This window comes from Mobula birostris, chromosome 11 (assembly GCF_030028105.1).
Source record: "Mobula birostris isolate sMobBir1 chromosome 11, sMobBir1.hap1, whole genome shotgun sequence".
Lineage (NCBI taxonomy): Eukaryota > Metazoa > Chordata > Chondrichthyes > Myliobatiformes > Myliobatidae > Mobula > Mobula birostris.
In genome coordinates, this window is record NC_092380.1 from 10,723,070 (window position 1) to 10,734,077 (window position 11,008).

Sequence of the window (11,008 nt, forward strand, 5' to 3'; positions counted from 1 at the left end):
TTAATCGCAGACTCTTTTGAGTTAAAAGTTACGGTGGACGCTAATTTTGCCAAAAGCCTGGAGCGTAGTTGCATTGAATAGCTTATTTCATCCTGCGGAGTGGATTTTGATCCGAGTGCAGCCGAGACCGTTCCGATGGTCACTGGTGACCCTCCCGTCACGGCCCGAGAAATCCCCTCCCGCGTTCCTGCACATCGGTCCCGCTGCGCCCGCCGGCTGTCACTCATCCGATTCCCGAGGCAACCACCGCCGGAGGCGGAGGCTGGGTCCCTGGCAACCGCCGCCGGGGGAAGGGCCGGGTCCCTGGCAACGGTGCGGTCACGTGCGAGGACCTCGGCGGCTGCGCGCGCCAGGGCTGGAGCCAAGATGGAGCTTTCGGCGGTGGGCGAGCGAGTGTTCGCGGCGGAATCGATCATCAAGCGGCGGGTGCGGAAGGTAGGAGGCGGCGCTGGCGGGAGGGACGCGCCGCACCAATGCAGAAAATCACCGCACTTGCACGGAGCCTCCGCCCCGAGTAATCTTTCTCTTTTGCATTTCTGACAGGGCCGCATTGAGTATCTGGTGAAATGGAAAGGATGGGCTATCAAGTAAGTGTCGGTCCAAAATAAAAAGGCACAATCACATATACATATGCATTTTTGCATATGCTCAACTGCTTTCTCTTTTTAGGTACAGTACTTGGAGCCAGAGGAGAATATCTTGGATGCCCGTTTAATCGCGGCGTTCGAGCAAAGGTACACAGAGAAGCGGAAGAATCTGATTCTTTCCCGAATCGAGTCCATTTTGGATTTATTTATATTTATATATTAAAAAAATATATGTTCCTGCTGCCCCACATACTGCAAAACGAGCGTTTGTTCTTTTGTTTTTGCATGTCTTGCAGAGAGAGGGAGCGGGAGTTGTATGGACCGAAGAAACGAGGCCCCAAGCCCAAAACCTTCTTGTTAAAAGTGAGTCTAATACATTTTTAAAATTGCAACAAAAAGCAAAATATATCAGGACAAAGTGGCGCAGGAAGGCGCCTTTTTAATAATCAAGCAATACACCTTGCAGGGTTTTTTTTTAAAGCAATGACTCGTTCATATTGACGAAAATCTGTAATGAATGACTTCTGGCAACAGCTTTGCATTTAGTAGTTAGTAAATCGGATTCTTGTCATTTTGCGGAATTCCTGGCTGTAAGTACAGAAATTAATGCACTCTTGTTTTGCATCCCAGTCTTGTCTATTGCTTTTGCAATTCCCTTCTCAGTCTCCTGAGAGCTGGGAAATTGGTAGGGAAGAGTGTTCAGACCCTGGTGTAGGCTTGTCCTGGGAGGAGGGACTCTGAGCACACGGGTCTACCAGGTTTAGCAACGTGGGACTGTTAATGCAGCACCCCTGAGATATGAAACTGAAAACGCTGACTGCTGGATGTGAGAGAGGGCAGTGAGCCAGTGCCAGCATTTGTCCTGCAACCAGGGTAGCTCCGTTGGCAGACCATTTTACACTGTCAGCCTGAGAGTCCTGGGTTCGAGACCCCGTTCAGCTGCTATCTGGTATTCAATTGTTTAATTCCCTCTCAGGAATAATACTGTTGGAAGATTTCCGGGGTGGCATGGTAGTGTAACGCGGCTACGGAGCCAGTGACCCTGGTTCGATTCCCGCCACTGCCTGTAAGGAGTCTGTACGTTCTCCCCGTGACCGCTTGGGTTTCCTCCGGGTGCTCCGGTTTCCTCCCACAGTCCAAAGAATTGGGCGTTAGTGGGTTAATTGGTCACATGGGTGTAACTGGCTAGTGCGGCGGGAAGGGCCTGTTAACATCTAGAGTAATTGAAACTGTGACCAGCAAGGTACTGTCAGCCCTTTATCACATGCAAGCTCGCACGTTGGCTGCAAACCACAAGAAGTGTGTGTGTGTGTGTGTGTATGGGGGGGGGGGAGTTGTCTGTGAAGGGTTAATGGAGTGAGAGAGGCTCGGGAGGAGCTTTAACAGAACTGGCACGGAGGCTAGTGCGACTCTGCGAGGGAAAGTGGATGGAAGGTTTCAGTAAGGCGAGGATGACCTGGAGCATTGACCAGCTGGGGGGGGGGGGGGGGGACTGCTCTGTGCGCTGACGCTTTGCGTGACTGGCTCGCTCCTCCAGCCATTCCAACGTAATAGAAGCCTCCCCCAGAGTCCCGACTGCCTTCAGTGTTGGGACTCCCTGCTGGCTGGGAGCCACAATGTCGGGAAGCTCCCGGTCAGAGTCCTACAGTATGGATCTGGGCCCTTTTGGCCCGTCCTGTCCATTCCGGCCAAGTTGTCCACCTGACTCCATTTGGCCCACGTCCCCCTAAACCGTTCCAATCTAGTCAATCAGTTAATTCAGAGATACTGCGTGGAGTCAGCCCAATCGGCCCTTCGAGCTGCACCGCCCAACAACCCCGTTTTAACCCCGACCTAATCACGGGATAACTTACAGTGACCAGTTAAGCCACCCGGTACCTCTCTGTACTGAGGGAGGAAACTGGGGCGCCCGGGAGGAAAATCCCACACATTCTGTGGGGAGGACGTACAGACTCCTTACAGAGGACGCTGGGATTGAACTCTGAACTCCGGAACATCCCCGAGCTGTCGTAGCATCGCACTAGCCCATTACTTGTCTAAACTTCTTCGGAACGCTAATCGTACCCACCAGCGCCACTTTCCTCTGACAGCTTGCTCCACTGAAGTGCCTGGAATTCAGGAGAACGAGGGGTGACCGCATTGAAACCTATCGAATGTTGAAAGGCCTCGGTAGAGTGGACGTTTCCTCTGGTGGGGGGGTCTGAAGACCAGAGGGCACAGCCTCAGAATGGGACGGGGGGGGGTTCTTTTTGGAATGGAAATGAAGCATTTATTTCTTCAGCCATAGAGTGGCGAATCTGTGGAATTCGTTGCCATAGGCAGCTGTGGAGACTAAGCCTTTATGTGTACTTAAGGCAGAAGTTGGTAGATTCTGGATTAGTCAGGATGTGAAGGGATACGGGGAGAAGGCAGGAGATTGGGGCTGAAGGGGAAAATGGATCAGCCACAAAGAAATGGTGGAGCAAACTCGATGGGCTGAATGGCCTGGTTCTGCTCCTATACCTTGTGGTACTCGCTACTCACTGGGGGATAACTCGGGCCTTCTCTCTTCTTGAACAACCCCCCTCCCCCCTCCAATCCCCACCTCAGCTTCTCGTGGTTAATCTTCACCCACCCTCGTTCAGTAAAAAAAACGGATTTCACAAGGCTGCGCACGTTGCGAAGGCTGGAATTGTGGCTGTGCAAATGTTTATTCTAGCTGTCTGGGGGTGTTGGTGCTTTTTATAGGGGATGGTTGACACGCTTGACTTTTTTTTTCCGGGCGGTGGGGTGGGAGGGGGAAGGTGTTATTTACTGATGATGGAGATCTATGATAAAGTTATCGTGTTTTTACTGCTGGCTCTCGCACTGACTTGTTTACTCCCAGCTGACGTAGCTGCCCAGTTAGGAAACAGATTACAGAAGAAATCATGGTTAGAAGCAATGCATGCAAAATGCTGGAGGAGATCAGCAGGTCAGGCGGTCTTTACAGAGGGCAGTAAATACCAGTGTTTCGGGTCGAGACCCTTCATCGGGACTGGAAGGGAAAGGGAAGACGCTGGTTTACCCTGTCTGCTACTTGCTGGTACTCCTTCCCCGTCTCCCCTTCTCCATCTTCTGGCTTCTGCTGCCTTCCCTTCCAGTCCTGATGAAGGGTCTCGGCCCCAAACGTCGACTGTTTATTCCTCTCCATAGAGGCTGCTGAGTTCACCCAGCACTTCAGAGTCAGGTTTCTGATCACTGGCGTATATCGTGAAATTTGTTATACGGCAGCGGTTATTGCAATACATAATACTGTAAATTATAACGTTAAATTCGTAGTGCAAAATAAGGGAAAATAGTGAGGAGGTGTTCATAGGTTCAATGTCCATTCAGAAATCTGATGGCAGAGGGAAAGAAACTTTGAGTGTGTGTCTTCAGGCTCCTGTACCTCATCCGGATGGTAGCAATGAGAAGAGGGTGTGACCTGGGTTATGGGGTTCCTTAATGATGGGTGTCGTCTTTTTGGACTGCACACAAAATCTTGTGCGTATTGTTCAAGATTTCCAGCTTCTGCAGAACTCCTTGCATTCATGGTTAGAAATGGTACCAAGAAATTGAGATTTTATTAGAAGAAACTTTCTGTTGTTGGATTGGGATGTATTTTGGATATTATTGCCCCCCCCCACTTGAATTGGGCATCCTGTTGGGAAAATCATAATAGGGCTAGTGTCATGTACTGTGTAGATTGGGCAAGGAGATTCCTAAAGGATATTTGTGAGTCAGTGTTTCCTCCATTAAGTGATCACTGCCAATAAAATTGGTATGCCTTTCTACTCAGACATTAAACCAAGTTAAATTTCCGACCACTTATTGATTTTTAAACAGCATGTGGATGTAAGAAGAAGAATCATGCAGATGTTTCTGTAAGAAGAAGTGAGAGAGAAGGGTTAGATTGACCTTGGAGTAGGTTAAAAGGTAGGCCGAAGGGCCTGTACAGTTCTGTGTTCTAGAAACAGGCCCCTCCATGCCAAGTAAGATGCCTATTTGAGCCTTTCCTATTCGCCTGTGCTTAGACTACACCCCTCCTAAACCTTTCCTATCCATATTTCATTTTAGACGCAGGGCCCTGGCCCAAAATGCCGACAGTTCCTCTCCCCCTGCAGCTGCTGGTTGACCCGCCGAGTTCAGCAGATTGTTTATTGTCCCGATCCAAAGTCTTGTACGCGAGATTCTGCAGGTTCTGGAAGACCAGAGCGACACACACGAAATGCTGGAGGAACCCAGCATCTATGGAGAGGAATAAGCAGTCAGTGCTTTGGGCTGAGGCCCTTCGTCAGGTCGTATGCCCAAATCTATTACTTCATTCTCCTCCCCTCCCAGGAAGAATTTGCTTCTCAGGGGCACTTTAAATCTCCCCCCTCCTCCCCCCCAACTCCGTTAAATCAGTGTCCTCTAGCTTTCAATTCGTCTGCCTTGGGGAAAAGGTTGCAAACGTCTGCCTTATCCACGTATCTCACAATTTCTATAAACATTCCTCCAGGGAAACCATTCCAGCCTCTCCTTATAAGTTAACCCCTGCTGGGGTTGGGATTGTCTCCAGAGCTTTACCGTAGGCCTTTGGATGTTGGAACAGAACTGGCATGTCTTTAAGTCAGGGGTCCCCAACCTTTTTTGCATCGCGGACCAGTTTAATATTGATAATATTCTTGCGGACCGGCCGACCAGGGGGTGTTCAAGTAGTGTTAAACTCACCTCAACATGTCGTTTACAGTTAGGGTTGCCAACTTTCTCACTCCCAAATAAGGGACAAAAGTAGCAGTCAAATCTGGGGACACTTTACCCCAGGAAAGACTACCATGACCATGAAGCCTTGCGCGGGCACCTGTGTGCGCATGCACGTACGTGCCGATTCTCTCCCCCCCCCCCCAACACAAATCGGTTTTGCCTTATTTTCCGGACTATACATACATTATTTCTACTTTATATAGGCTGTGTGTTTATCATATTCCTGCTTTTACTATATGTTAGTGTTACTTATTTTTGGTTTTATGTGTTATTTGGTATGATTTGTTAGGTTATTTTTTGGGTCTGGGAACGCTCAAAAATTTTACCCATATAAATTAATCGTAATTGCTTCTTCACTTCACCCATTTCGGCACGAAAGGTTTCATCGGAATGCTCTACCTTAGCGGGGGAAATACGGGACAAGGACCGGCCCGTATGGGACAAACCAATTTAACCCAATATATGGGATGTCCTGGCAAATACGGGACAGTTGGCAACCCTATGGTCAAGTTCAACAGTGCGTGACAGGGAATGAGGAAAGGTGCAGCTGACTCGTATCGTTTCCTCGTGGCCTGGTAGCACTTCCTTTACAGCCTGGTACAGGTTCGCGGCCCGGTGGTTGGGGACCGCTGCTTTAAGTGACAGTCTAGCTTGGGAGGAGTGAGCCTTTTTGAGAGCGTCCACCCAAACTAATCTTCCGAAACCTTCTCTAGCATACCATGGTAATTTTGACCAGTGATCGTCATTGATTAGTGAATTAGTAGTAATAATTATGCTTCAAACGGCAATGCCTCAAAAAAAAGGAGGCACCTGTCATTAAGGACACCCATCACCCAGGTCATGTCCCCTTCTCATCAGGGAGGAGCCTAAAGGCACACACTCAACGATTCAGGAACAGCTTCTTCCCCTCTGCCATCAGATTCCTGAATGGACAGTAAACTCATGAACACTACCTCAAGCACGAGGAATTCTGCAGATGCTAGAAATTCAAGCAACACACACAAAAAATGCTGGTGAACACAGCAGGCCAGGCAGCATCTATAGGAAGAGGTACAGTCGACGTGACGAAGGGTCTCGGCCGGAAACGTCAACTGTACCTCTTCCTGTAGATGCTGCCTGGCCTGCTGCGTTCACCAGCATTTTTTGTGTGTGTTACAACATTTCCTCAAGATCTGTTTTCCTTTTTTCCCCTCTTGTTTTGCACTACTTATTTAATTGAAATTTTATATATTATTACTGTAATAAAAAATATGTATTGCAATGTACAGCTGCTGCAAAACAACACACTCGACAACATACCAGTGATAACAAATCTGATTCCGGGCTTTTCTTAAGGAAAAAGGATGCTTATTTTAGTCTCTTCATTATTCCCAGAAAAGTATAAGAGTATTACAAAGACAAATTGGAATAAATGAGGCATTTTAGAAAATCTGTTCAAAAATTATTAATATTAATCTTTTAAAAAGACAGTTGATAAAGTAATGCCATATCGATGGGGCAGCAGGGTAGTGTAGTGGTTGGCACAATGGCTTACGGTACCAGCGACCTGGGTTCGATTCTGTAAGGAATTTGTGAGTTCTCCCCGTGACCGCATGGGTTTCCTCCGGGTGCTCCGGTTTCCTCCCACAGTCCAAAGATGTTACGGTTGGTAGGCAATTTAGTCATTGTGAATTGTTCTGTGATTAGGCTGGCATTGCAAGGGCCTGCCTCATGCTGTATGTCAATAAAAATAAAGTATTGCACACAAAATGCTGGAGCAACTCAGCAGCTCCCACAGACGTTCCTCTAGCATTTTGTGTGTGTTGCTTTGAATTTCCACCTGCATACTTTAGTGTTTGTGATTTAAGTAGTATTGTTACTATATAAGAAACGTGAATGTCAAATTATAAACTTAGGTGCATATTCATGTGCATATTTGGTGCATAGGGGTGGCATGGTGGAGATACGTCTCTACCAAAGGAGGTGTAAGGTACTTCTGTCTGCCAGCCTGCAGGTCACCCTCGGGCAAGGTGTAGCACCCGCTTAGCACCCCGATCAGGGTCACATGAAGCCACGGGAGCAGCGGGTGCATATCACAAGTCCTGGTTATGCGCCCACCGACACCAGGCAGACAGTCTCTGAAGAGTATTGATAATGGCTGGGGTCACCCGTCTTGTAAGGACACTGCCCAGAAGATGACAATGGCGAACCACTTCTGTAGAAAAAATTGTAAAGTGCAGTCGTGGTCAAGACCATGATTGTCAGTGTCATAAGACACAGCACAATATGATGATGGTGAGGCATATTCATAAAAGATCAAGGAAAGAAAAAAAACACACATTATTCTGAGGTTTTTGCTGCTGCCCTATCAATGACAAATATATCTGCCTTGTATGAGGTTGTTTTGTGAGCGATACACATATCATTAATTTTATCGTTCATAGTTCTAGTTTTATCAACTTTTTATGGAGTGTATTTGGTGCTTCATTTGGCAGTAAAGATGATCATTATGTATCTTTCTTTTCATGGGTGGTGGTTAATGAATCGAGGGACAGCACTGCATGCCGCATGCCAACAAAATTTTACTGTTTGGCTTTATTTGACACACGTGCCATCGGTTCGCCACCCCTGACCCAAAGATTCTCCTAGAGCTAGGCACACTACTCACCAGCTCTTTCCTGTCACAGATGGCCCTGCCCTCTGGCCCACATGTGCCACGTGTTTGCCACGCAATCGTCCCCGCCCAAGAGGAAGTGAATGGTGGAGATTTGTATTTACACCTCGTTGGTGGGGGAGGGATTTGGGAAATGGGCCAGGGCTGTCCGTCTGTAACCGCTGTCCCTCGTCTCCCTACCAGGCCCGCGCACAAGCTGAAGCTCTGAGGATCGGAGAGATGCACTTCTCAGTGAAGCCGGGCCCTGGCAGCGCAGCCTACAAGCTGAAAAAGAACATCCGCCGCTGCTACCGGCCGCCGTCCAAGCGAGGCCTGGGCCGGGCGGAGACCCAGCCGGCGGGCCTGAGCGGGCAGTCGCGGCCCCCGCTCCCGCTGCCAGAGAGCGTGCGGATCGTCAACCGCAAAGTGGACCCTCGTCGGCGAAAGCGGGGGCGCATCATCCTCAACCTGAAGGTCATTGACAAAGGCACCAAGGCCCTGGGCAAGGCCAAGGTCCCCTCGCGCAATCGGGTCATCGGCAAGAGCAAGAAGTTCAGCGAGAGTGTCCTCCGCACGCAGATCCGCCACCTCAAGTTCAACAGCTTCTCCGTCTACGACAAGTCCTTCCACGCGCCCATCCCCGGCCGCGGCAGGGTGGCTGAGGGGGACCCCGGCACCTCCCATGCCGAGCCGCCCTCGCCCCCGGCCTCTGCCCCCCGTTACCCTGGCGACCCCGGCCCCCGACCAGGCTTGGAGTGGCCGGGCCCCGGGGGGGAGAGGGGCGGCGGCGGGGCCAAGGCCCCCGCCGAGACCCCCAGCCCAGCTGTGCCCGACTGGCGGGAGGCCGAGGCGCTGGACCTCTCCCTGCCCCCAGAGTCGGCTGCCGCTGCCCGTCGGCCTCCACCCCCGCCACCGACACCCCCCGCTGAGCCCGAGGTGTCGGGCTGGAGGCCCCAGATGTCGCCCTGCTCCAACGTGGTGGTGACAGATGTCACCACCAACCTGCTCACCGTCACCATCAAAGAGTTCTGCAGTGCCGACAACTTCGTCAAGGCCCCCGCTGTAAATAAGTAAACCCCACCCCCCGACCCTGTCCTCACCCTGTCACTCCCCCTCCCAGGAATCCTCATCACACTGTCCTCCCAAATGGCCCAGCACTCCTGTCTCACACAATCCTCCCCCGCATCTGGGCGAGAGGTCGCTTCCCATTGAAATGTTGTCCAGTATCATTCCTTGACATTTTCTTTCCCCTTCCCTCTCTCTGCGTCCGCCTCTCTGTTTCTCTCTGTCCCTCCTCATTCCATCCCACTTCCTCTCTCCCTCACAACCTCACTCTTTTTCCTTGCCTCTGCCTCCCATTTTCTGTTTGTTGGTTGGCATGGTTCCCTGCCTGTTTCTGTCTATCTCTGTTTCTCTCCCTCCTCCTTGTGTTTTTGTGTGTGTCTCTCTCTCTCCCCCCCCCCCCCATTGTCCCTCTTGTTCTCTGCTCCTCTGCCGGTCTCTTCCCTCCTCCCCCATGTTTCCGATATTCAGCTCCCTAGCTTTCTCTGTCACAACCTTGTGCTTCTCTTTCTTTTTACCTGTGTCTCTCTCTCTCCCCCCTCCCCCCCCCCATTATTTATTCACCTTTGCTCTAGCCATTTCTCTCTCCCCATCTCTTTCTGTCTTGTTAATCTCTCTCTGCCTTTGCCTCTCTCTGTCCTGTCTCTGCATTTTTCTCTCACCTCTTTTCTCTGCCTCTCCATCTGTCTCTACCCTCTCCTCCCATGTTTCCCACTTTATCCCGCATCCCACTCCCTATTTGTCTCTCAACCTCATCCATTCCCCTTGGACCCCTCCGCCTTTCACATACTCCATCCCGTCTGCTTTTTCCTTCCCTCACCGCTCCCCCTACGCTGGAGGCCCATTCTCTGTGGGTCTTGTGACCTCCCCAGTTGCCCCACCTCCCATTCCCTGCCCTCCTGGTCTCTCTCTGGTCCACCTTCACTGCCCCGTCTCTGAGTTCGCCGGCCAGCGGCAGTGCCAGAACCGGACCCTCTCCCCTCCCTTGACGTTCCCTCCGAGCTCTCGCCCGCATTCTAGGTACTGGCTTCTCTTTCCGCACCTCGTAGTGTTAGAGCTCTGGACTCTGCCGTTGCAGGAACTGGGAAGCAGTGATGGGAATTCCTGGGAATGCTGAGCTGCCATTTCAGCCCTGCCTGTTTTGACAACTTTGTGAGGCCTCTTTAATTTTTGCCACCGTTTTTATTAGTAATATAAAGCGTACAACAGCCACTTTAAAAGATGGAACGAATCTACCTTCTATCTCTGAGCACCAGCACCTCAGGCTGGCTAAAAATCTTTCCAAAGCCCTTTTTTAAAAAAAAAATGGCATGTAATTTTTTTTTTCTTAACTTTGCAAATAATTTTATTATAAGGAAAAGCAAAAAGCACTAGTTAGAGCTCTGTTAGCACGGGGAAGGGTGTAATGGGCTTGGAAAGCAATCGGTGTGGAGTTGATTGGGAAGGGGTTTTGGTGAGAAAATGGAGGGAGGGAGACAAGGGAGAGAAGGAGAGGGTGCGGCTGGGTTGGCAGGGTGATGGTCAGAATCATCGTCCGCTGCCCCCTCCCGGCCTCCTTGACTGATGTGTGTTAGCTGCTATCACCGCAGCCTCTTTGTGGGAGATTGTGTGCCGTGGATATCTGAGGGGAGCCTTCTAAGCATTCCCGCCTTCCTGCAATGTCCCTAGAATTCCAAAGTCTGGTGGTGAGAAACTGCGCAATACCTTCAGGCATTCTGATCCTCTGCCCGTTCTGAAGTGTTTTTGGGGGTGGGGGGTGGGTGTGGTGTGGGAGGGAGGGAAGGAAGGAAGTTGTCCCAAGGTTCCTGTAGGCCCTGTTGTCTTAAGACCGCTGCGATTACCGGCTCGCACAATCTCCGGGCACCTCACTGCTTTTAGTTACTGTGGTCAGGTGATTGGGGCTCGTGTTGCAGGAGTCGGGCCTACTCTGACAGGGCGCGAGGCTGTCCGCCGGCTGCTGCTTAATTTCCGGATGCGTGTT

The 11,008-nt window shown here is 50.6% G+C and overlaps 1 protein-coding gene across 1 annotated transcript; it reads left to right on the forward strand.

The window, feature by feature from the left end:
* Positions 1-326: 326 nt before the first annotated feature.
* LOC140204809 (chromobox protein homolog 6-like) lies at positions 327-10,794 on the forward strand. The gene is given in 6 exon segments (XM_072271624.1): positions 327-435; positions 544-587; positions 670-680; positions 683-734; positions 884-950; positions 8,170-10,794. Coding segments are annotated over 6 exon segments (1,113 nt in total). The 5' UTR covers positions 327-366; the 3' UTR covers positions 9,040-10,794.
* The last annotated feature ends 214 nt before the right edge of the window (positions 10,795-11,008 follow it).